This window comes from Microcebus murinus, chromosome 8 (genome assembly GCF_040939455.1).
Source record: "Microcebus murinus isolate Inina chromosome 8, M.murinus_Inina_mat1.0, whole genome shotgun sequence".
In the NCBI taxonomy this organism is placed as follows: domain Eukaryota; kingdom Metazoa; phylum Chordata; class Mammalia; order Primates; family Cheirogaleidae; genus Microcebus; species Microcebus murinus.
Genome location: NC_134111.1, coordinates 18868795 through 18896632, shown reverse-complemented (window position 1 = coordinate 18896632; position 27838 = coordinate 18868795). Strand labels below are relative to the sequence as shown.

At 34.7% G+C, this 27838-nt stretch overlaps 2 protein-coding genes across 6 annotated transcripts in view; both read right to left on the bottom strand.

The window, feature by feature from the left end:
- Positions 1 to 8487, bottom strand: part of R3HDM1 (R3H domain containing 1) — a 119933-nt gene extending 111446 nt beyond the window's left edge. For all 5 annotated transcript variants that reach the window (XM_076005488.1, XM_076005486.1, XM_076005487.1 and 2 more), the window contains exons 1-2: positions 8362 to 8487; positions 6293 to 6489 (exon numbers count right to left, since the gene is read on the bottom strand). In XM_076005488.1, the coding sequence (XP_075861603.1) occupies positions 6293 to 6463 (171 nt within the window). In that variant the 5' untranslated portion in view covers positions 6464 to 6489; positions 8362 to 8487. The remainder of the gene's footprint in view (positions 1 to 6292; positions 6490 to 8361) is intronic.
- A 1008-nt stretch (positions 8488 to 9495) lies between these two features.
- LOC142872341 (large ribosomal subunit protein uL30m) lies at positions 9496 to 10134 on the bottom strand. The gene has a single exon (XM_076005492.1). It carries the CDS (start codon positions 10080 to 10082, stop codon positions 9597 to 9599), a length of 486 nt encoding a protein of 161 aa, XP_075861607.1. The 5' UTR covers positions 10083 to 10134; the 3' UTR covers positions 9496 to 9596.
- Positions 10135 to 27838: the final 17704 nt, after the last annotated feature.

Below are 27838 nucleotides of genomic sequence, written 5' to 3'. Positions count from 1 at the left end.
GACCCATCATTGTTGGCCTTACAGATGGAGGGGTCATATATAGAGGAGGACTATGGGTAGCTTCTAGGAGCACAGTGGCCTTGGCTGATAGCCAGTCAGGAAACATGGACCTCAGACCTACAGCTGTAAGGAACTGAGGTTTGCCAAAAACTAGAATAAGCCTTGAAGCAAATTCTTTCCCAGAGTCTTTGGAAAGGGGCCCCAGCCGGGCTGACACCTTTGATTTTGGCCCTATAAAACCTAAAGCAGAGAACTCAGTTGTACCCACTGGGAGCTGATAAATGGGTGTTATTTTAAGTCTCTAAGTTTGTGGTAATTTTTATGCCACAATAGAAAAATAGAATACACTAGAATATAGAAAAGTAATAGAAAAATAATACACTACATAAGTAAACTATAAATTGCCAGAGTGGCATCATTATTATTTCCTTTATTTCATAATTTTGTTATCTATATGGCAGCCATATTTGGCTTTAAGTGGAATTCTATTTGATATAATTATTTTAAAAATAGGTTTTATTATTTACAGCACACTTTTCACCCTAAGCAGAATTTCATTGTCACAGAAAAAGTTTAGCAGCTTGTTTAACAGACCTTTACTAGTCCTGAGAGATGTTAATTAAATTAGAATTTAGAAGGCTTAGGAACAAAGTTCCCAATTTATATTGTTTTATACTGATATACAGGACAGGAACTAGGTCAAAAAATGGGTGCAGAATATAAAACATCCTTAATAGAATTTCAGTTTGAAACTAGTATTAATACATTGTCAGAGCTACCAGCTACACAATTTTGGGAAAAAACTAAAAAAGAACTGAACAATCTGTGTGAGCTATATATGTGTTAGCATAAAAATAACCAATCAACTATCACTGAAGAGGAAATCTGACTTATTTTTTAAAAAAGGGATTATTTTTATTTGTAATTAATAATTATTATGAAGAAAATAAATTGTAGTGACTGAAATCTTTCAACTAAGATTCAAGCTTACTAATTCTCAGTACTTCTCTAGGTAACAGTAAGGATTAATGGTAATTACGTGGAAGAAGATAATGAATTAACTTGTTCAATATCTAGCTTAAGGTCAGGGCAGTAAAAATAACAGATGCCAAGCTGCTAATTTCTAATGAAATAATAGAAAATAATATTTTCTGAGTTGGGAGAATTGACTTTTAAAAAATCAAACCAACAAACTAAACACAAATCACCAATTTGTTTTTATCATTTAACCCTCTAGGCCATAAAGCACAGACTTAAACATCCAAAGGCCTGCCTCTCAGACCCTGAAGACAAGTCCCTGGAGAAAGTCAGACTATCTGCTTTACAGTTATTCCCTATATTAAGTGAAGATAAAGGATCTCCCCATTCTACTGGTGATATATACATGAAAATCATCCAAGGAAGTAAAAATAGTATGTAAAAGCATTTCTGTATCTATAAGATGTGGCAAACATCTTTATACATGTCATAGTAAAGTACCACAAAAAGAAAACATGCTTACAAGTGCCATCATATGTGCATATAATCAAAGTTCAAAAGACACCAAATCCTAGAAATAATTTTATATTATTTTTTAATTTTTCTTTTTTGAAACAAGTTCAAAAAGTAAAGAAGTAATTTTAAAAAGTAAAGTGTACTATGGGAAGTGAAACTTAAATTTTAAAAAGTTGAACTCATTAAATATTATAAAAGTACAGCATACAGGATAGAGACTAGACAGAAACAAAAACTATTGCACTGAAATTATGGGAGCTTATGTCAAGAAAAAAGTTTTACTTTTTATTTTATTACTAAAGAAAAAAACTATTTTGCATGACAATAAATGGACAAATTTGAGAAGCCATAAAGTTGTGCTATTGTTAATAGTTACAATTATGATGATTGTAATACTATTTATAGCACCTACCATTTGTTAGGTACTATGTGCATTACCTACACTCTTTTTATCTTTGTTTGACAAATAGGAAAACAGTCAAGATTATGACTTGAATGATTTTATATACAGAGACTTTTACTCAATTCTTCATTATTTTTTTGCAACAGAGTCTTGCTCTGTTACCCTGGTTAGGGTATAAGTGGCATCATCCTAGCTCACTGCCACCTCCAACTTCTAGGCTCAAGCAATTCTCCTGCCTCAGCCATCTAAGTATCTAAGTAGCTGGGATTACAGGTGTGCACCACGATGCCCAGATAATTTTTCTATTTTTAGTAGAGATAGGGTTTTGCTCTTGCTCAGGCTGGTCTCAAACTCCCGACCTCAACTGATGCTCCCGCCTTGGATTTCCAGAGTGCTAGGATTACAGACATAAGCCATTGTGTCAGCCTATTCAATCCTTTAAAAAGAAACTTCTTTGCATGTTTCATCAATTAAAGAATTTGTTGCCCACTGCCTTCATTATTGAATTAGTGTGACTTTGTGCCTTGAGCTTTTCTGACAGCCTTATTAGATTGCCATTGTTTTCTTGTCCCTTACTTTGTCCCCATCCCCTATTAAAGAAATGCATTGGAACTAAATTGGGGGATATAAGATGAAAGATTCTCAACTTGATCAACAAAGACCTTACTACAGAAAGAGAATATATTAAATACATATTACACTTTAACTGATTGTATGTGTGGAAAATTCACTCATATATATCAGAAGTTATTCATACACTCTGCCCCACAAGACCAAGTTGTTAAACAAAAATCAGCTCTCTTATTTCCTCCACAACAAGGGTTACCAACACAATCTGGATTGGCCACCCTATTGTTAACAAAGGTTTAAGGCATTTGTTCCAAAATATGTTTTCAATTATACATATATATATATATATATATGTATATATATATATGCATACAGATGAATACCCCTGGACAAAGCATTTGCCAAGTATAAAGATATAATTGTAAAAGAATGGAAAATTTGAATTTGAGCCTTTAATAAGTAAAGAGAGCACAGGACACTTAATAAATGACTGGAAAAATCAACACAAATAATTTACCCTGAATTTAATCTGAAAAATCTATCTATGAAAAAAAAATCAAACAATAGAAGCTACATAAGTTGAGTTACACACATGAAATCAAAGCAAACAACACTCTCAAACCCATTTTAAAGATAAGAGAGACTAGTAGTCTAACAAAATACATTTTTCTGGATTTAAAAACTTGACACCCACCACCCCAACTTTCCAAATATTTCATAATCACATAAAGTCCAAAATATACCTCCAGATTCTCAACAGGAACAGTGTGTGGCCATAGAAAAATTACTAATGCACACAGATTTCTTGAATCAGCTCTGAATTATTAGTATTAGGAAATTCTTAAGAAATCCTAAAACTTCTATAAGATTATAGTTCAAAACAAAAATCTTGAATAAAAAATACAGGTAACCTTTTTTAAAAGTAGAAAGAGTGCCACACAACCAGCATTATTTACAAAAGAAAAAGAAATGGCAAAGGAACTCTTTGAGAAAATCTCTGCGTGGAACCAGAGATTTTCTAATGTCTGCTGGCCTCCCTCACTGGGTTTGATGAAATCATTTTTTTATGTAAATATTATCCTTAACAGATAGTATATAAAATCATAAGGTTTCTTTACAGTATTAAAGAGGCTATGACATCTCATTTAGAAATGACTTTTTTACTCATCAAATTATATATGTTAAATATACATTCCTGTGAACACATTGGGGCAAAAAAATATGTAGTTTTTTGTATAAATGGATGAAATGTATGCTTCTTTTGGAAGGTAAACATTTCCCTTTTCCTAACTCACTTTAAATATGACTATATTGCAACACAACAGACATAAAATATTCATGGTAGCTGATTTTCAGAATGAGAGATGAAAGCAGAGAATATCTTATTACTCTATAAAATAAAATAAAAGTTAGTTTACTCAAAATTCTCAACATTGTTTGTTACATACATCAAATTTAGGAGTAAAAATAATAGTTGCTATTTAAGATGACAACCGTTAGGCAGTATCTTAAAGGTAGCAAAGGAAGACGAAATGTCTAGTAGTATGCTATAACAGGCAACTCTGTATTAAGTTAAAAAGTAACTCTGGATTAACTAGGCACATTTAAACAAAACACTCTATTCCCTGTATATGCTTAAAACAGTTAACTTTGTGTTACGTGAAAACATAGAAAATATTATTTTTCAGTTTTATCTACTTCAAATTCCCAATTTCCATTACTTAAACCTCTTCTGTACAAGTTATTTTCACTGTATGCCCCTTGCCAGGCACCTTGGATCTCAAAAGCTCAAAGCAGAGCCAATATTTTTACATATAGTAAATTCTTAATAAACATTTGAAAAACCAATGATTGTAGCACTCAATGGATTAACATAAAATGAATTCTCATATTCTCTTTTTCCTCCTCCCAATCTTTATAGTCACCATACTAATATATGGAACAAGAGGTCAAAGACCAGACCTATTTTTGTTTACTATGGTATTTCCTTGACAAAGAATAAGCTTTCAATATATATTCAGGTAACATATGAAATTTTCCTATAGTATTAACTGGGCCATGACATGACAGTGGTCATGAGAATGTTCTTGTGCTTATTGCCAAGGTTAACACAACAGATATGGTAAGAAATGCAATAATCCAAGTTAATCATTTGTTGATAAGCATGACCTGGGAGAATGAACATTAGGTGTAGAAAAGAGGCTAAAATGAAATCTTTTATTATTTCAATGACAAATGCAATAGAATGCTAGCTGATTTCGTCTGATGCAATCAGGATGTTGGCACGCTGCCATCACCGAGTGTACTGATTACAGGCATGGCAATTTTTTGTTGTTTTAAAAAGTGCTATTACTAAAAATGACTAGGAAAATATATGTTATTCCTCCCAATTTCTTAGATAATTACCACTAGACTATACTCAATCAGTGAGGCTTACATGCTTTTTTATAGCTATAGGAATTGCTATCATTGCCTAACATAGTGTCTGACACATTACAGGGAATAAACAAAGTTTCTGACTGAATGAGGAATGAGATAACCTTTAAAAGAGCTTTCTTTACTTATCATAGAAAAGTGTAGCTATAATTTTTAGCTTGTACCCATCAAAGTCTTTGGGATATAGAAAGAATGATAGAATATTTTCTCTAACAATAGAATTCTTTAATCACAAGGCCCAAATAAAACATTTGTGTTAAAGATAATATTCTAGGATAACATTTGTGGTAGATTAAAAGTGGCTATAAATTCTTTCTACTGAGAGGTGGGATCTAATTCCCCTTCCTCTGGGCTTACTTTATTGATTTGTGTCATCAAAAGAAGACAGTGGAAGTGATGTTCCAGAACTTCCAAGTCTAGGTCAAAAGAAACCCTGCAGCTTTGTTTGGGTCTCTTGGAACATTCTCTCTGGGACTGCTGAACTGCCACATAAGAAGTCTGACTACTTTGGGCCCACCTTGCTGGGGGAACCACAAAAAGGTGCTCCTACTTCCACCTGAACCCAAGATTCCAGCCATTCCTACCAAGCTGCCAGACGTGTGAGGAAAGCAGGCCTAGAACCTCCAGGACACTGGCAAATTAAATATCGGCAAGGGACCTCTGTGAATACTTTGTTGAACAGAAAATTTACTTGGCCAAGCTCTGCTTCATTCCCTGACCCACAAATCATGAGATATTAAAAACAAAGTTGTTTTAAAACTGTCAGCCCTTCATTTCGATGTAAAAGATAACTGGAACACCTTATCAAAGAAATGAATACTACTAGAAATACTACTACTTGAAATCATTTTTATTTATCTTGAATCTGTTGGTCAACTCAATTTTCATCTATGCTTGGAATTAAAAGTGTGCTCAGTGGTTAGTTCTAAGTCATTGTACATGTGCATCATCAAATGTATCAAGTGATTTTTTTCTTATCCCCCAACCTCTTTTCAGTCAGGTTGATAGATTTGAGAAATCCCCGGGAGGCTGTTTTTGCCAACAGATCTCTGCAGTTTCAATCTCTCTATTTCCCTTTCCTCTAAGAGCTCTTAGGTTAAATTCCCAACTCTCACAGCATTGGTAGTTAGGGAATGGGTGAAATTAAAAAGTAGAAAGCCAATAAAAATGTACTGGCTTCATACAAATGAAAATAATTATATTAAATAAAATAAGCAAATCAAAGATCTAAGATTCACAGTAAGCTAATTCAAAAACCAGCTGGTGAGTATGTCGTGAAGGGTCAACTTACCCTTTTAGAATTTTGAAAAGTGACTTTTGTATGAAAAGAAACATAACTATGTATTGAAATATTTAGTATTTATATTCAGGGGAAAAAATCCTGTTTACCTGCAAATCAATATTGTTGTCAATACAACGGTCATTCTTCTCTGCCAAAATCTTTCCATAGTTTTCTGATTTGATAATATTTTCAACTCCGGTTGTATCTTTCATTTCTGCCTCCAAATCCTTCATTGTTTCAGTTTCATCTTTTATAGTAACAGTATCAGACATCCTCATCAGCAAAGGTTATTTTAGAATGAAGCCTTAGCAAGAAAGAAAATAAAAAAAAGTTTAATTCAGTTTGAAACATTTTTTACATTCAGTTTCTGCACAATATTGACCTAATACCTTTTATGTTCCAGGAATAATATTGAATATACATACATGGAAGAAAAATTCCTGGTTTCAAAGAATATATAACTTTGTGGTGGATATATTCAAACTTTTAAAAAATTGTAATACAGTGAGAAAAGAATTATAAAAAGAATAGGAGCATGTGCCAGTGGTGGGAGCCTGAAGTCCTAGCTATTTGAGATGCTGAGGGGGGAAGACTGCTTGAACCCAGTAGTTCAAGGCCAGCCTGGGCAACATAGTGAGATCCTGATTTAAAAAATAATAAACAAAAAAGAATGTAAGGTGATTTTGATGCACATATCACTCATGAAAGTTCTTAAGAAACACTGAAGAATGTAGTCAGATCGAAATGGAAAGTAACATTTGGATAGTAATATGTGTATAGTTAGATGACATTAGAAATATTTCTCTCTAAAGAAATTTATGAGTATTATCCTGTGAGAAAAATATTTTCCTATCATAGCTTTCATCTGGATTTCTAAAATTCCAAAATTTTTAAATTACCCTGAATTCCAAAAGGAAATAATTAAAAATATAATAACATTCTATACAAACCCCAGGTTGTAAATATGGGTTAACAACTATGAATATGTTCAACAATATGAAAAAAGCATCGAAAACTCTTCTGACTTATGTGATTTAATGGTCATATAACATGTATTATCAGACACTCTAGAATATGTAATCTATAGCAGATCAATATTAATACATAAGATGCCAGTATATTTCAGGCCATTAGTGAGTTTATGAAAAACACTGGGAACTTCACATTGGATATCAAATAGGAATGTGTCCTATTAAGATTAAGTCTAAAGATAGCTATCATTTTAGAACATGTATCAAAACACCAGAACTTGGCCGGGCGCGGTGGCTCACGCCTGTAATCCTAGCTCTCTGGGAGGCCGAGGCGGGCGGATTGCTCAAGGTCAGGAGTTCGAAACCAGCCTGAGCAAGAGCGAGACCCCGTCTCTACTATAAATAGAAAGAAATTAATTGGTCAACTAATATATACAAAAAATTAGCCGGGCATGGTGGCGAATGCCTGTAGTCCCAGCTACTTGGGAGGCTGAAGCAGGAGGATTGCTTGAGCCCAGGAGTTTGAGGTTGCTGTGAGCTAGGCTGACGCCATGGCACTCACTCTAGCCTGGGCAACAAAGCGAGACTCTGTCTCAAAAAACAAACAAACAAAAAAAAAAAACACCAGAACTTGATATGAACAACTTATTCTGAAATATATCAAAGAAATTAAAAGCAATGGATTCATAGACAGAGGGATAGACAAATATAGGTTAAAGCAGGAATGGTAAATGGTAAAGTGTTAATGGTAAAATCCAGGGGTGGTTAAATGGGTATTCACTGTAAAATTCTTTCAACTTTTCCATATTTCTGAAAATTTTTATAATAACACTTTGGCAGAAAAAAACAGGGAAACTTATTTATTCTACATCAATTTAGAAAATCCAAAAGTTCATTTCCTGAATGTTTTACAATTAAATATCTAAATATATTTTAGTAATTGATAAATATGTCTGAAAAGTTAAAAGAAAAAAGCCAAAGAGAAATGACTCTAAAGTCACATATAGACTAAACTGAATAAAAAGTCTTCTTTAATTATATTCCATGCCAAAGTTAAATGGTTCATTTGAAAATAATAATGCTGAAAAGGGGGGGAGTATGGAGGGAGGGAGGATACTTAAAATACTCTGGCTCCTTGCTCTTTACACATTATGATTTTGAAAGAAAAAGGGATGTGTTTTTCTGAAGTGACCAAAGAGTATTACCTGATGTGTCCTATGGATTTGGGTTTGTGGGGTTCCACAAAAATAAAATAAAATAATCCAAGGTTCCTTTCCACAGTTGTCAGCCAGGATGTCAATTGTATTGTACCATCTGTAATCTGGCAGGAGGAGTCCCATGTCCTTGTCACCACTGTAGATTCCTGGACTGGAATGGACTGTCTTGGATCAAATATATCATAACTTTCAGTGCCCTAAAAGTAAAACAAAAGAAACAATCCTAACAAAATAGCCAAGGGATATGGAATGCTCCACAGTAATTTAGAAACTAGAACTATGATTTCCAGTGTTTTCTTCCAGAGCTACAAGTCTTTAATAAAGACAAGACTGTAATTTTGACTAATAATCATCCTCTAGATTTTTAAAAGTACAAAAGAACAAAAGGTTTTAATAAGCCGTTTAACATTTTCAGTGAAACCCACATTGTTAAAAAAAGATGTCTAATAAATGGTGGAATGACTATTTTTTAATGACATTTGAAAGATAAATGCCAAAATTCTCTCTGTGTCATATCTTGAAAGTCAGTTTCATTTTATATTTATTTGGTGCAAGTGAATCCCTCATAGCAAGTAAACCACTCTAAAAAGACTGTATAGCTCTTCTTTCTTTATAATTTTGTTGGCAATCAACAGAACAGTACAATTTTAAGGTGAAATAACAGCATAATGAGCACCAAGAGATCTAGCACCAATACAGCTGAGCAATTCACATTAATATTAACTCTTCAAAAACTATTTTGAGGCTGGGTATTATGGCTCCAGCCTGTAATCCTAGAACTTTGGGAGGCCAAGATGGGAGGATCACTTGAGTCCAGGAGTTTGAGACCAACCTGAGCAAGAGCGAGACCTCGCCTCTACAAAAAAATAGAAAAAATTAGCCAGGTATGGTGGCACATGGCTGTAGTCCCAGCTACTTGGGAGGCTGAAGCAGGAGGGTTCGTTTGAGCCCCAGAGTTTGAGGTTGCAGTGAGCTGTGATGATGCCCCTGCACTTTAGCCCAGATGACAGAGTGTGACCCTGTCTCCACACACACAAAAAAGGAAAACTATTTTGAAATATAATCATTCAGAACCTTGAGATGAGCTGTCTCATGATACCTACATCTTAAATATTCTTTTTTTTTTTTTTTTTGACTGGTACTTAAAACAAATTTTAATGAAAACATTCTCATCATTTTAAATAAAAATGACTTGCATTTTTAAATCTGGAGCTACTCTGGCATTAGGACTTAATTGTTTCCTCCTCAACAGGTTTCAGATGCCACTGCACTACTAATTCCCCAGTGCTCTTGAGGCACGTATTAGACATGTTTTCTTCTGTTGGAAGTCCTTGTGGCAACTTCAGGGGCTTGATTCTTATCAAATGTTTAACCACTTTCAGTTTTGCATTCACTGAAGGGATGTTCTTGTGAACTTGAGGGGTATGTGCTTTTTGTAATCCAAGCATCTTTATTACATCTTTTTCCCAATATGGACGTCTTCTTGTACTTCTTATTCTGGTAACAATATGTAGTTTATGAGGGTTCTGTGGATCCCCACCATACTTTTCATGATCTTCAGGTGAAGGCTGAAACACTTTATCCGGAATTCTTGACCTGGTAAATTTGTGACGAATCCAGTCTGTACAAATCAGAGATTCTGCACCTTTTGTCACAGTCTGTAGTCTACCCAAGGGCCTCTGAACTACTTTGCACAAAATCCCTGCCATCAGTGTAGTGTATCTATTCTTTTCAGAGGCAGCACCCGCTGGACATTCAGCCTGAATCCTAAATATTCTTTACTTTAGTTTTTGTATCTTGATTTCACTACATCTGACAAAGGATTAATAAATAAAAAAGGAGTATTATAAACAAAGGTCAAAGTTTTTTTTAATTGACACTGTATCATCTCAATCTGACCGAGGTTCATCAGTCACTAGAGCAAATGACTGTTTTATTTTTTCAAGTTCCACCAAAAACAAAACAAAAAATCCTTCAACATAATTTTTCTCAATTTTAATTTTTCTCATAAAACAGTAGACACAAGATGGCAGCACTAACTAAGCAACCAAATTCATGTGCTCTTTGTAAAGTGACTTTACCATTTAAGCATGAATCCCTTAAATTTGAAATTCTATAAATGAAAGGCTGTAACCCATTTAAGAAACAAATATGGCACAGATAAGGCAATAGCTGCAGCAGAGAGTGAGGAAGAGGCACAATTTGAAGAGGTGAACATTTCAGAAGATCCCAAGGTCCTATAGAATCCCAAGGAATCTCAGAAACCACCTAGTTCAATATTATAATTTAGCATGCAAGTTATTAATATTAGTGCCCAGAAGTCAAATGACTTGTCCAAAGTCACACAATCAATATGTGTGACTAAAACTTGTTAAGATGTGACATCATTTGACAAAGGCTAAATAAATGAATGACTTTTGAATCAAAATGACCAATTATTGCCTGAGAAGTAGGCAATGGCATAATAGAAAGAACAAGCACACTAGTATTAGACCTGAGTTTAAATTCCAGCTCTGCCAGTTATATCTTCAGTAAAATATTAATACTAATTCTCTCTGAGCTGCAGTTTTCTGATCTGTGAAGTAGGAAAAAAGAATATTTAGCTCATTGGTTGGTTGTGAGGATTGACTGATTTAAATGTAAAGTACACATAACAGCCTCTCTCAGAATATGTTCGACCTCCTCCAAGGTCAGAATCACTCTAGACTACCACGTGGCAAAAGGCTGAATTTGCTGTGTTCTGGCCTTGCAATCTGCATGACAGTAGCCTGACAAGAGGCCCACTATTGTGCACAGTGGCTCTGCACTTCCTGTATATATACCCTACAAAGCTCAATAGAGGAGAATAAACACTAGAATCTGTGGGGTATATGTATGAGGGAGAGGGTTTGTGCTTGCCTAGGGGCATGGCCTCAAAGGGCTCTCATTTTGGGGCTTCTAATTTGAACATGAAAAATTCACACAAATTTTGCATTCTTTTCCAAAGTATCAGTGCACTTGTTTTAAATAAACATGTTTTTCCTCTCCAAATCTTCAAGTAAAAGGGATGCTCTAACTTTTGATACTAAAAGAGAAAAAAATCCTTTTATCTGGGCAAGAAGTCTATATTTCTCAGCTTACCAAAGGTTGTGTGGGCATGTGGGAGTTAAGAATAGGAAGTCCCAAGACGGACATGGCACATCATGTCTCTGCCACAACATTTAGTAGTCAATTAAATGTATCACCCTAACATAATAAATGTTGTAGAGTAAGTGAAAAAGATCAAGGAACTGACAAGAATTTGGGAAGTTTCTATAACATACAACTTAGAGGAAAAAAATGAACACAATATTGGCATTTGTTAAGTGTGTAAATCTTAATCCCTACTGTTACTGATATTTAAAAACTGAATTTCTTCAAATCTATTTCAACCCAAAAGAGATGGATATATATGCTCCAAATTCATATTCAACTTTGGAAAAACATTCTTCCAATCCCTAAAACATGCATGTTACTTTTTAGAAACAAGTCAGAGATTTTATTACGTACAATTTCTGTGCTACCAGATAGACAAGAGAAATGTTACATATATGTAACATATACATATACATATATATAATAAAACTTTCAGTTGCATATGCATAAAAAGGATGGCACCTACCTGGGATCATAAACAAAAGAGATTTATAGGTAAAATTAAAGATCATAACCTAAAAAAAGTAATAATATGAATGTACTAGTAGTATATATAGGAATTCTTTTTATAGGAGGGGGAAAGCCCTTCCTAAGCGCAACACAAAAATCTAGAAGCCAAAGGTAAATAGTTATTGAACTTAGAACAAAGTTTTAAAATTTCTCTGTGATAAAACAATAAACAGAGTAAAAGGCAAATGATATAAATGAATTTTTCCAGCTTTATATAAAAGGGTCAGAATGTTGACAGTAAAGAAGCTCTTACAAATCAAGGGGGGAAAAAAAGGAATAGGGAAATGACAGGAATAGCTAAGTTACAAAAGAAATACAAATAACTACCACCAAAAACTAATACAACCAAGTGCCTGGCCCTTTTCTAATACCTTTCATAATTAATTATTTGAAAGCTTATAACAATTCTAAGAATTATGTCCTATTATTACCCCTGTCTTAAAACAGATTAGGAAACTAAAGCACAGAAAAATTAACGAATTTGTCTAAAGTCACATAAGCTAGCAAGAGTGGGAACCAGAATTTGAATTGAGCCCACTGGTGTACCATTCCAAGCTCTTATCTACAACACTGTATCATTATTCATATGTATTATCTGATTTTGTGTTCAAGAAGGGATAATTGTGTTTATATAGTAACTTTATTTCAAGAGTAATTATGACATGTAGTAACTCCTTAATACTGGATTTAAGATACAAAGTAAATTTATCCTTTTCACATGGATAGGAGGTATGTATTTTTTTTTTTTGTGTGCAGAGGAAGACAGCACTATCAACTTTGTAATAATGGTAAGACTACTCACTACTGAATTATCAGAACTACCAGAAAATATATAACCATCCAGTTTCTCTGAATCTCCCTATCACTTGTGATGATGAGTACCAACTATGCAAAACTGAGTCTGAGTAAGGATTCAGAGTTTGTGGCTAATGAACAATGTGAAACTTAGTAGCTTATAAATGATAAATACACATGGTTAACTTTGTAGTGGTCCCCAACCTTTTTGGCACCAGGAATCAATTTCATGGAAGACAATTTTTCCTTGGACAAGGGTAAGGGTGGGGAGGTGGATCTCAGGTGATGATGAGAATGATAGCCAGTGTTTGCTCGCCAGCTGCTCACCTTCTGTTGTGCACCCCCATCCCCACTAAATTTCATAGAAGACAACTTTTCCATGAATGTGGGTGGGCGGCAGTGGCAGCCCAGAGGTTGGGGATCACAGCAGTTAAGTACCTTCTTCAATGTAACAAAATATGGCAGAATTAGGATGAACATTTGCTAATATATACACACTCTACAGAGTAGTTTCTCTAGTTAAAATTTCAGAAAGAATTTTCATCAACAAAAATGCAATATTGATACTGATAATTCAAAAGATCACTTCATAATGCCTGGGTAATGCCTAATTTTTGGTTCCATAGCACAAAACTGAAAAGTCAGGTAGCCAAAAAAATAAAATACTCCAATTTCACACAATGAAACCCAGTTTACTCTAGGTTGACAAAATATTTTAAAAAATTATTTATTTCTGGGAAAGAAATCTGGCTCCTACAGTTAAAAATATTCTTCACAAGAATACTGAGGGGGAAAAAAGAGAATACTGATGGGGGAAAAAGAGTTACATTACTGAAATTATCAGAATAGAATCTGGCAAAGCACACTGTGTTGTTGCTTCTTTATCATTACTTAGTTTCTGATACCACTTCATTAGATGGATAAAATGTTATTTCTTCCTTTACAGATACAAATATATCCAGGCAGGCACATTTATAAAAGAAATCAAATGCACAAAAGCAACAGTATTATACCAGCTTCTCTTTAAGGTTATAAGTTGGAACAACCAAATTAGTCAGAGGCCTCCAGAAAGAAAGGCAAAGAAAACGGTTTAGGCTGTATTTAGAAACAGTGGAAATTTACATTCTTAGAATCTCTCCTCAGTTGCTTGAATAAGAATATAAACAATAGCATTTCAAAATGCTAAATATCTATGTGATTTATAGATAGTCACTATCATCCAACAAAAATTTACCAAATAACCACAGAAAGCACTATAATTGCAATGAGTATTGGCTATATTTAAAAAGAATGAAGGGAATGAACTACCTTGACCTTAAAGAGTTTGTTAAACCCTTAAGATGTTAATGGTGACACTTAACAAATAATAATTTTAAAAGGATATTGTAAGAGAGGGGGAAAGATTTTTGGTAGCTGAAGAATGGGAAGGGATAATTTAATAGTCTATGAGACAAATTACTTTTATGGAAAGATTTACATGGAGAAGTAACTAAGCTGTTATGTGAATGTGTTGCAGTCTGAGGGAAGAAATGGGGAAGAAAGGAAAAAGAAGCCCACTTAAATAAGAATGTATGAATTGGGGTTGAAGACAAAACGTCTGATGATACTAAGTTGGTAAAGACATGGGTAATGGGATCTCTCACATACTTCAGAAAACAATTTTTAATATAAAATGAATTTTAAATTCCACATATCCTATGGCCCAATGTTTTCAATTCTGGAACTACACCTAGAGGAACTCATACTTATACATGAAGGGACATGTACCAAGATATTCAAATGCATGGTTTATTTAAAAGGAAAGAATGCAAAAGGCCAAATTTATTAATAGAGAAATTGATTTTAAAAAAAGAAAAAATAACTGTGGCATTCTCATATTGTACAATATCATAAAACAATTAAAATGAATGGACTGAAGCTATTAATATAAGCTTAAGCTACCAACTTAAGATCCAAGAATAATGTCAGCATGTTTAGTGAAAAAGCAGAATGATCTCTGCCATAAACCACAAAAGCATGGATGGAAAGGGTACATACCTATTTCATGTTAGTAATTGCCTCTGGAGAGGGAAAGGAAAGGGATTCAGGTGAGATGGAAAAGGGACCTCAGTCATGTATATTATTTTAAAAAAAGATCTGTAACAAATATAAAAGGTTAGTAACTGTCAATTCTGGGTGGTAAGTACTGAGTGTTATACAGGGTATCCCAAAAGTCACCATACATAGGGAAAATGGGAACTTGTAGCTAAATGTATCTTTATTTACAAAATATTCATTACAAAATTTTTCCTTTGTATGGAGACTTTTGGGACACCCAGTAATGCTCGCTTTTTTGGTTTGGACATTTTTTATTAAAAATGCTGTAAAAATAAATAAGAGATTAATATAGAAAATGTGGATACATTTGAAGTTAAGACTAGAAATTTAGTTTTGATCCCATGAGGGACAGAAAGCTTGAAAAATAGAGGAATATATTTTAAGAGAAGCCACAGAAAATGATTTCAGCTACAACATAGGTGGACTTTGTTCTAACAAGCAAAATGTTGATAGTTGTGATGGAAAGTGACTAGGGCTCAGAAAAAGGATTAAGAGATGAAAGCTGGCTCACACCTATAATCCTAGCAGTCTGGGAGGCCGAGGAGGGAGGATTGCTTGAGCTCATAAGTTGGAGACCAGCCTGAGAAAGAGCAGAGACCCCCCCCCCCTACTAAAAATAGAAAAACAATTAGCCAGACATAGTGGCATGCACCTGTAGTTCTGCTACTTTGGAGGCTGAGGCAGGAGGATCATTTGAGCCCAGGAGTTGGAGATTCCAGTAAGCTATGGTGATGCGACTGTACTCTACCCAGGGTGACAGAGCAAGACCCTGTCTCAAAAAAAAAGAAAGCTGAAAAGAAGAAAAGAGATTTCATTCATTTATTTTAATATTCTGATTGGATACTATGTACTAAGCACTAGTCTACGTACTAGGGATATAGCAGTGAAAACCAAGCAGGCAGGATTCTGGAACTGAAGGTGCTTACATTCTAGTGCAGAGACAAAATACACAGGATACTGTGTTTCCCCGAAAATAAGACCTACCCATAAAATAAGCCCTAGCAGGATTTCTAAGTATTTGCGCAGTATAAACCCTACCCTGAAAATATGACCTAGTGATGGGCGTGGCTACACAGCGTTATCTGCAAAACCCAGGCATTTCCTCCTGGAGCGGTAAAGAAGACGAGCAGCCCTTCTCATCTGCCCCATGAGAGCTCAATTGCTCGACATGAGGGATTGGGGCCAATGGTTCTAAAGGAAATAGAGTCGCAAGAAATTCAGGATGGAATTCAGGGTTTGGAGAGTTATGATGACGTTCCAGAAAAAGATGACTTAACTATATTTGAATAAATGTAGATCGTTGTACTGTACTTAAAAAAATAACACATCCCCTGAAAACAAGCCCTAGGGTGTCTTCTTGAGGAAAAATAAATATAAGATCCTGCCTTATTTTCGGGGAAACACGGTAACTGCTAATTGTAATATGTGTTTTGAAACCAATACTATTAACAGCAAACCCTGAAATACTTATTCACCAAGTATTATTACCAATGCTTTAAGTGCATCAATTCATTTAATCCTCACCAAAACAATATCATGTAGGTGCCCTTATTACTCTCAATGAAAGATGAGGAAACTGAGGCAGAGAAGATTAGGCAGCTTGCCCAAGTTAGAAAGACTATTAAGAGGTAGAGTTAGGATGCGAACTCAGGTAGTCTGCCTCCAGAGTCCATTAGCCACTACCTATACTGCATCTAGAAATGAATAGTTACACAAAAAGTATAAATAACGGAGGGAAGCTAACTCAATACAGGAGAGGTCAGGGAAAAGGTTAGGGCTGTGATAGTTTGAAGAGTATGAGAGGACACACTAAAGTATAGGTGCTACGTGCTACCCACTGATAAGGAAAGACATGAGGAGAAAAAAGGATTTACTGGCAGATCAGTGTTTTCAATTTTGCATACAATAAGTTTAAGTGTTTTCCTGACATTCAGGCGGAGAAATCTAACAGAAAATTGAGCACGTAGACCTGAAGCTCAGTAAAGAAGTCAGGGCTGAAGATATTTATTTAAGAAGAATCACTATATAGACTGAAGTTCTGAACTATCTATTTAGATGAAGTTGCCCAGGAGCCTTCGCTGAGTAAGAAAAAAAGTGGGCTTGGGATTGAATACTTAAGGAAAACTAAACCCTTAAGAGCCAAGTAGGGAAGTGAAGGACCAAAAACAATCTATGTGATTTGGTAACAAGGTTAGCAGGAGATGCAAAATTATAGGAAGACTGTTAGAATGGAAAATGTATAGGCTAAAGAAGCTAGTACAGAAAGGAGGGAGAGAGGCTGGGGTTTTAGAAGCAAAAAAGGAGAATGAGAAGGAAAATATAAAATGGGAAGAAATGAGGAAATGGAATCAGAAGGACAAATGAAGGCATAAAACTTAAAAGTATTCATTATCCTCATAAATTGAAGGAAATGTGGTAAGCAACTGAGGGAATCCATACCTAATAAACTCTTTTTCTATTTTACTTAGAACACTATTTGCTAGAAGTGAGGAAGTTGGGATGGCTATAGGGCTTAGGGAGAATGGTGGGTGAGTCACTAAGGGGGGGGGGTTTCATCAAAGCCAATACCAAAATCCAGGACTGCAGACTGAAAATTGGGGGTTTCTCTAATTCTTTGACTGAGGTCATTATAATGAGAGTAATCTAAGTGAGACAGCTCAGGAGCTACTGGGCTATGGAACAGGCTAAATGTCCTTTCATAGCCATTTCCAGGTCTGATTTTCTATCCCTCAGTGATATAGTAGTGTAAGAAATCTAACTAAAAATGACAAATCAAAACACAAAATTTGGAAATTAGGAATGCTAGAGTACTAAAAGAAATCTAGATTTATCTTTATGTAGCAGGGGTCCTACTTTGAGTCAAATCAGAAGCCAAAGGAAATGTTTCCTTTTCGCCAAAGCTGGAGTGCAGTGGCACTATTAAAGCTCACTGCAGCCTCAATCTCCTGGGCTTAAGAGATCCTCCCACCTCTGCCTCCGAGTAGCTGGGACTATAGGTGTGCACCACAGCACCTTCATTAGAGAACCAAAACAGGGGAGAAGTTGGAAACAAGCAGCTCACGGTACTCAGGTGACCAAGCCCTGCACAAAAGTGGGTTAAAGGCTTGTTCCATTTCTCTGATGATGGCATGGTGCTGGTACATAGAAAATTCTATAGAGTATGTATCCTGAAGACTAATGATGTTGGGAACTCTAAGAGATACAACCTTTAGTAGGGACATGAGCAAATTCATGGCAAGTACTAGTATAAATGGTAGTGGGCAGTGGGCCAGAGGATAAAACTGGAAGATCATGAAAGGGCTATTCATAAGCTCATGGGAGTGACCTTGGAGAATCCTAGGAGTTAACTTTGGTGAGAATCTGAAAGGGTTTAGATATTGACAGATGAAGGCAAGAGACAATGCAATAAATTCAGGACCATTAATGTAACCCCATACCTAAAGGCTATATTAACTACCTCCTAATATAGTGCTAGTGAGGGTAAAATGTATTTTACCTTAATTCTGAACCTATCATAATCTAGGATTTTACTGAGAGCTCCCTTTGTAGTAAAAGCCCTTGGCATACAGTAAAATCTCTTTTAAAGGGTACGTGAAGGAAAAAAAGAAGACTGGTCTGACCATCTCACCATACTTTGGGAAATGAACAAAGGACATTCAAAAGGTTTAGATTCCTGGAAACTGAACTATATAGGTAATGAAGATGTGAGAGATCTTAAGATAGTAATGAGGATGTGAGAGGAGAGCTTAAGATAATGGCATGGAGAAGAGAGAATATAGATTTTTTTGTGGCCATATTGAGTTTGAATTGATTATAATTCATTCTTTAAATATTAAATAGTACATTACCTGCTTAGAGAGGCTTTTAAGCTACAAAACCAGCTAGAGAGGCAACTGGTCAGAAACATCATGTATTTTGTCTTAATCTCAGAGTTATCATACAAACAATAACAACCAGAAAAGTAAATTATTTCCCTAATAGAGAACACCAAAGACACTATCAATTGAGGAATAAGATATTACCTAATGAAGAATTTGGCTAGCCCTAGTAGGTAGCCTCTAAATCCTTGGAATATGTGGAGTGACAGAAGTGTCTTTGTCATTCAAGGTAGGTCCTGCTAGCTTATGCAAATGAGGTGACTCATGGTGGACCTTTACACATAGCTTATGTTAAGGAGATGATTCAGAATGGGGACTGGTTGGAGAGACTAATCAAGTGATTAGAAAGTTGAGGCTTTGAGTCCATTGGTAATCCTATTATAATCAGTCCTATGATAATCCAGGAAGGGAAGCAAGGCTGGAGACTGAATTCAATTGCATGGTCAATGATTCAATTAATCAACCTATGTAATAAAGTCTCAATAAAAACTCTGAACACTGAAGCCTGGGTGAGCTTCTCTGATTGGCAATACTCTGCATACTGTCATACACCATGTGCAGAAAAGATAACATGTCCTGACCTCATGGGGAGAGGACAACAAAAATTGCCTTTAGGACCCTCCCAGACCTTGCCCTATGTGTCTCTCCTTTTGGCTAGTTCTGATTTGTATTCTTTTGCTACAATAAAACTGTAACTATGAGTGTAGTGCTTTCTTGAGTGCTGTGAGTCATTCTAGCAAATCAAACCTGAGGGAGTAGGGGGAACCTCCAAATTTGTGGTCAGCTGGTCAGAAGAGTGGCCTTGTGTCTGTATAGGACTTGTCTGGCCTAACTCCAACTCCAGGTTAGCTGGTACCAAAAGTCATTGCAGGTATTAACTTGATGCATAATCTAGTCTCATTCATTATACTCTTTACTAATGTATTTTGTGCTATGTTCACAGCATGATAATGTCTGTAGTTCATAGTTCATAAAGGTGAAATCATCATGAGCACAATTCTAATTTTTTTATTCAGCTATTCCTAATGCCTTCAATGAATAGGCATATGCTTTACACAGACTGTGGCAAGTGCTGAGCCATCATATAAGAAACCCTCAGTCTTTATAGCATTTTAGCTAGACTTTGATGTGGTATTTCCTTTACTCTTTCAAAATTTTATTTCATTTGACATTTTTCTCTGTATTACTAATATAACTATATGAATTTATCTCTATGTACTTTTTATCCATGACTAATGTTTCATTCTTATCATAGGGTCACAATGAAAATCCTTTTTAAGTCTTAAAGGTACAAAGCTCTACCATCAAAGAATCTTAGCAAAACTCATGCTGGGCTCCTGGCACATTTATCTAATCCATCCAACTGTTCTTTGATGGCTTAACATGTGAAACTTCACATTCTCTAGCATTTGAATCAGTAGATCTAACATGACCCATTTCCTTCTTACGCCAAAAATCTGTTTCCTTTATAGGATTTTGATTTAGGTTACAATTGGCAGACATTCTGTTTTATAACTACTAATGTGCCACCCTTCACTTCCTGAACTGCCAACTGCATTCTTTCTAACAAAAGATCACAGCCCTTTCTCAAGAAAGAACCTAGGGATTATGTTAGGGGAAAAAAGGCTCAAAAGGTTTTATTTGTTCTTTCAGTCAGAGAGCATTTCATAGTCAGTAAAAATAGCTTAAAAACAGCTTGAGGTAGAGCAGGTGTTGTCTTTCAGTTGCCATCATCTACTTTCATACTCTATAAAAGGAAGTGTACAACAAAGTGCAAACAATTTTACAGCTAGAAGGTGCTGCTGCTGGGCATAGGTGAACACTGCTGAGAAGCTCACAGTCTCTGTCTCTCGAAGTTCACACTATACACTGTATGTGTAGAGCTAGCAGATATAACTTCTCTTTAAGGTACCTAAGGTTCTGTCCAATTTAATTGGCTCAACTTCCTGTGGCTTTGCACAAAATGAGTAAATTCAAAGGGTCTAACATGTTACAGATTTGATTTCTTATGGCTTTCCTTCATTATCTCCTATATATGTCTATCACATCAAATTGTTTTAATAGTTATTAATCTTTAATACAGTTCTTTTGCTTCTTTGCAATTGTATCATTAGAGCTCAGTGGGGGCATACAGTCTTCAATTTCTATTGTCATTAATTTTCTACCTGTTAAGGGAAGCTGTGATTTAGCCAGCACTTTGAAAGTATAGGGAATAATAAAATGTTTTGCTCTCTCTCTCTCTCTGGTGATCCCATGTTGAAGTTTGACATTTGACATGTTTGGTAATCAGTCATTGCATATTTTTAAACTCCCTGAAGAGAAACTGCATGTGATGTCTGTGGATGTGTCTGCTATCGTAGGAGGCAGCCATATACTCTTCTAACCATTTGAAAACAAAATGAGAGGAAATTTAAAATTAACATAGCAGATTAATGATTTATTAACACCATAAAGCAGTTCTTAATTATTTTTAGGCCATGAAAGAATTTCTCTTGAAAATCTTATTAAACCCAAGGATCCTCTCCTCAGAAAGGCAGCACTCATATATGTGCTTACTCACAAATGTACTTTCATAGTTTTACATGTGCTTTTAAGGGTTTTTTGGTTCTCTAGAAACCTATCCATGAATTCTAGTCAACAACACTTGTTTCATGTTATCCATTTATATTACATGTAAATATATGTTTATATATGTATACTAATCATACATAGACACATAAACGTTGTATGTTATAATAAAGTGACATGCATGATATACATTTATATAATATGACAGATTTGCATTATATATTATACAATATGATGGATTTATGTAATACATATTATCCATGTCATTTTATTACATAACATATATATGTAAGATATAAAATAAAGGTTAACTAGAATTCATATACTACAGGCTTCCGGAGAACTAAAAACCCAGAAATATTTATATAAACTTGTTCTGTTCAAGTGAGAAGGTGGGGCTGGGTAGAGAGATATTAACTGAACTTCAGGCTTTTCTCTATTTACTGAAGTTAAATACTTATGAAATTAATACTTTTGAAGTACCACAAAGATACTTAGAGGAACTTAGTTGGGAAAAAATGAAAATTATTGCATTAATTGTGTTAAAGATATCAGATATCAATTAGAATGAAGGTTGGTCAGCTATGGAGGTATGGCAAGATTTAAAGAGATGATAATTTTTTGGTTGTACTTCAACCCCAATGCTCCCAATGACCAGAGGTGTGATCATAGAGCAGAGAAGATAACTAACTATAGCAGTAGAGACACCAAAAGAATGTAAAAAAAAAGAACTGCTACATAATTTCAGAGGAGAGAGAACTATATGTGAAAATGACATTTAACTCAGCTATGGGAAGGTTTTCATCTTATACATCTCTGCTTGCTTTCTGAACACACTTTACATATGTAACTTGTTACCTGTAAATTCTTTCCTGATGGCTCTAGGCTAATTATCACAAGGCCACAGTGCGATTAATATATACTATGCTTTCATCAAAGTGCTGTCTTAGTCTGCTTTATAAAATGGAATGAAAACAATATGATGATGGTTGCTAGGTATAGGTAAATGCTAAGAGAACTTTTAAAGATTTATTTTAAATACACAGACACAAGATAAAAAATCTTGAGGCAAACATTTTTAAATGTTAAAACTCTTATTTAAAAAACACCATGGAACCTCTCTGTACTATTTTTTTGCAACATCCTGTGAATCTATATTTCAAAATAAGTTAAAAACAAAAGATGACAATCCCTGCATATATCTACTGTTCACACATTTGAAAAATACAGATGGTATGAAAAGGCAATAAGTATAAAAAGTGTAAAAAATATGTTTGCCCATAATATGGAATATAATTATGAAGTGGAATATTAGCCAAGAATCTTGAAAAAGAAAAATTTGAAATTGCTTTCTATAAATCTGAAAAATTAATAGAAAAATCTTTTAAGAGAAAACCAAATACTTATGAAGTACCTTTAAATAGCCTAACATGTATATATTTGGAAGACAAATAAAATGTTTTAAATAATGATTTTAATATGTGATCATTTATAATTCATTTATAAGTCCTAAGCATAAGTTTCTAAATATTAGAAAACTGAGCAAAGGGTAAATTATGTTTGTTTAAAATACAGTATTTAATTATTTAACTAATAATTTCTTTTAGAAAGTGCAGGGTTAAATTAAATGCACAAATTAAATTAACATAAATTAAAATGCAATCAGTAACTGTTATTAATTAACCAAAAAAAAATTAAAGTCAGGTACACATCTAGGTTCCAATGGAAACTGGAAACCTGTATGAGAATGAAAATGTGGAGAGCATCTGGTGTGTGAGTGAAGCTAACAGGAAAGAGAAAGATCTAGAGGTAGGGTGGGAAACAGAGCCAAGTGCCAACAGAGGGATGGATGGAGGCAGAAAGCAAGACTGATAGAAAGAAGAGGTAGGGAGAAAGAGGCACAAAGGAGCAAAGAGAGAGTGAAACAGGGAGAAGGAAGAGGTAGGGGAGGCAGACAGAAAAGAAAAGGATGGGCACATAGAGAAACAGACAAAGGGAGAGGGAAAGATGAATAGAGACTAACAGAAAGGGAGAGGAGGAGACAGACAGAGAGGGAAAGTGAGAGACAGAGGAAAGGAGTTACAGAGATAGGAAGAGGGAGTCAGATGGGCAGAATAAGAAAGAAAGAGAAGAGAGAAGAAGAGAGAGAGATTAAGATTGATTCAGTTAGAGAGGAGAAAAGGACATAGACCCTGAGACACCAGATAAATGGACAGAAAGAGAGAGAGACTGAGACAAGATAGGAAAGACAAATGAAGACAGAGGGATAGAGGAAGATGGGGGGAGAGAAGAGATAAATAGAGGAGAGATGAATTCTCAGAAAGTTAAACAGAGAGAGAAAGGGAGGGAGGAAGAGACAGAGAGAAACAAACAGAAACCTAAAGGAAAGAAAAGAAGAGATGAAAATGAGAAAAGACATAAAAAAGAAAAAAGCAGAATGTGACAAAGGATGGATAAAAGCAGTTGTGGGCAATAATTCAGAGTATGTGTTGCTTACTTTAATTTTTTTCCTAGTTCCCAATATAAAACTTAAAATCAAAAGCTTAAAGAAAATGACGGCAAAATTCTCCTGGCATTAGGTTGAAACCATGCATCTGATAAAAGGCCCTAATTTTAATAATAGCTCTTAATATTTTCATGACCCTAATTACTTACACAGTTGGGAATCAGAAATAGACAAAAGAAAAAAAGCAATGATATTCGGCGTTGATAAAAGGCCATTCAGTGATTTTCCTCCTATTTCTTCTAAAAAGAAGGTAAATTATTTCTTTAGAATAAAATAATTTCACATATGGGGAGGTTTCAAAATATCATAGCAATTCCAAATCCTGTTAAAATTCCAGCTAATTTCAGGTAAAAGCATGTAAAATTCTCAAAAGCCTTCCAAATAATTCAGTTACACACTAATGGACATTCTTTAGTTATTTATTAGTTATTTAGTATTACCTATAAGGTGAGATTCTAGTTGTGAAGAATCAAAATATGAAGGTATATGTCAAAGTTTTCAGACTATATAACTAGACATTAGATTCTCCTTAAAAATTACAGAGTTTGATTAGCATTTGCTCTCTTTTGCAATGTGATATTTGATTATACTAATCACAGCAATGACAGATCTAGGTTTTGCTGTTATAAGCACTTTAAAAATTATTCCATCTCTTTTCCAAAAACAGGTACAAAAAAATTAACATGAGTTTTGAAAGTTAAGGTTCTTAGTTTCTTATTTCTAAAAGAAAACAATCTCACTTTCACTGTATTTGTTCTACAATAAAATTTTAAAAACTGAACAGCCATGCAGCATGTCTATTTTATGAGGAATATGAAAAAGAAGTCATTTTTCCTAGCTAACAATTTGTTCTACTATACACAAATACCAATTAGCACACAGGTAAGCCATCCTATCGGCAAGGTACAAAAAGTATTGAAAATTTGAGAGGAAAGGGATAAGAAATTGGTGATATAGCCGAGAAGTACATTACTCCTATTTTTTATTCTGTCAACCTAAACAAATATATCTTTGTAAAAATAAGCAAAAACCATTTTTAAAATGCTCTCATTTTGGATATGGTAAGGATTTTGTCACAGATACCTCTAACAAAAATTATGGCACTAGGTGAACATGAATAATTCTTCTTATATTTGATAACACATTGACAAATTGAGCAAATGAATTAAGAGTCACATACCTTCATTGTACTGGTATTTGCTTCATCATATAGAGTTAATGAAGATGTACTTTCCATAGTATCTGATCTGTAAACTGATGCTCTGCATTGCTCCTCTACAGAGCTCACCGCACACACATCTAGCTGATTAGTCAGGCATTAGGAAAGCTCGCTAGAGCAGTCTAAGGCACTTGCTGAGGAGGACTCAGAGACAATAGAAAGTCAACAGCTGTATGTTGTGATGTCAGTAACACTCTAGCCAGTCACCACCCAGAATATCTGAAATGCATCAGAAGCTATATTGAGCTCTTCATTAGCAATTCAGAAGCAATGATGCAAAAGCCCATGAAACTGTGAATGTGCAAAGACTGTCAGGATTTTTGAGATTTCTTGCTATTAAAATATTGTTGCACAACGATGCCTGACCCTACAATGATGAAAAAAAGTTGAGATAATTATGTTTCCATAATTCCCCGAAGAACAAAACATAAGGAATCTAGCCACAGTTAATACATCAATTTTTAAATAACTCCTTTTGACACTTCTAATATTACTAATAAAAAGCCTAAAAAAAAAGGCAAATCGTCACAATAGCTGACTTCCCATGACAGTTTTGCATCTTTTGACTGTCTCTGTCACCAAGAAAGAAAATGTGCATTAAGAGCACAATTCTTTATTTCTTAAACTGTTTTTGCTAAAATTAAAATGAGCTTGCTTACTCTGGCAAAAGCATTTCTTCTTCATACCAACAGATGGAGGTAGCAAAAGAGCTACGATCAGAGGACAATTCTGCCTCGTATCAGATGCTTGTTAGCTACATTAGCTCAAGTGGAGAACTTAAAAGAAAAAGAATCAACCAAAACCAAATTAAAAAAAATGTTTAATAACTATGAGAAGACAAAATAAAATGAAGAAAACAGAAAACTAATTGTGTCCATTGGGTAAAACACTGAATAATCAGATAAGTGTGATTTTTTGGATTGTTATTATTTTCTGTAATAGCTGGGTAAAGTATGTGCCTCTGTTTCCCATTTTGTTAAACAAAGATACTCCTTTCCAAAAGCACATAGGAATGCTATAAAGATCCAATCAGACAATGCTCATACATTACCAGTGTTATTTGAAGAAAAATATGTGTACTACTAAAAATACCACACTTCTCTGCCACTAAAACATTAAGGCATCTAGTGTTTATATAACCCTACAGCCTAACAGACCAGCAGTGCTCTTTATACCAGCTCAGTAAACACTAAAAAATACCAACTTTATAGTATAATTTCAAAAGATATTGTTATTGCTTTTACAAAAATAGGCTTTATTTCAGCCCTATAGATTTATGTCAAAAACCCATATAAATACACAAAATCTTCCCTAACTAGTCAAAAAACAAAGTGATAAGAGAGCTAATAACAGTGAGTCTTGTCTGAGAGGTTTCATGCTAATTTACCTAAAATTTTTGCAGTGTGCAATCCTTTACTATGCCCTGCATACCTTTTTGGTACTCAGGTTTTTTGTTTTTGTTTTTAAAGACAGAGTCTCACTATGTCACCCTAGTAGAGTACAGTGACATCATCATAGCTCACAGCAACCTCCAACTCCTGGGCTCAAGTGATTCTCCTGTCTCAGCCTCCCCAGTAGCTGGGACTATAGGCATGTGTCACGAAGCCCAGCTAATTTTTTACTTTTAGTAGAGATCAGGTCTTGTTCTTGCTCAAGCTGGTCTCGAACTCCTAAGCTCAAGCAATCCTCCCACCTAGGCCTCCCAGAGTGCTAGCATTATAGGTGTGAGCCACTGCACCCAGCCAGTACTCAGATATTTTTAAGAGGTAAAAAGCAAGTGCCAGCCTAAGTATCCATAAAACAAATACCCAAGCTGACTTTTCTATGCATAGTTACTGTTTCTACCAAAGGGTATAAATGCTTTGTCTCAGATAAAAAAAATCTGTTACTCATGAGAAACATAATTTCAAGGCAGCTTTACTTTAAAAGTGTAATAGAAACTCTTGTTGTGAAACAGAAAAGTTGATATGAAGAATAATGAAACAATCCACTTATGTTGTGGCAAAAACTAAAATGAATATTTCTATATATGAAATAATTCTATTTTTCTAAGTTTTAGAAACTGTTAGGCCTTATAAATTCAAGTAATTCTGAATTAGTGAAAAATCATAATAAAAAACCCTTAAAATGTAGTTTTATTACTGTTAAGTAGAGGCCTCCCTCTAATTCTGAATGGAAAGGACTTAGATGTTAATAGTGAGCTCCAGCAATAATAAACCTTTAATTTAGGAATAATCTACGATTTGCTAATAAAGACACAGAACCTTCATTTCAATACTGTTTGTGGCTGATACACCATTAATTATATGAGTTGACTCTGTCTCTACCCTACAAATATTTAACACAAATAGTGAAACAAATTTAGAAAGCTTTCTGATGATGCTGTGGAACTATGCTTAAAACATGCTACCAACGTCAGGTAATGAAGAAAACTTTCAAAGAATAAATACTCAATAACAGAAACTTGAGTGAATGAGATTTAACTGTATGCTTACATCTTAAATCTCGTGCTATATTTCTTAGAATGTCTGGCAATTTCCCCTGCAAAACAGAAGCATAGTGTTTAACTATAAGGTAAAAAGATAATTCCCAACTGAATCATAGGAACTGGGGCAACTACAGGACTAATATGAGAAATTTAATTGTCTAAATCTAATTACTGACAATGCTGATAAACTTTCTTCTTAATTTTCCTGGTGCCTTAGCTCTTGTGGAACT

Bases quoted from the DNA above. Each gene is read 5' to 3' on its own strand.
- LOC142872341 (XM_076005492.1), bottom strand. From the start codon at position 10,082: ATGGCAGGGATTTTGTGCAAAGTAGTTCAGAGGCCCTTGGGTAGACTA.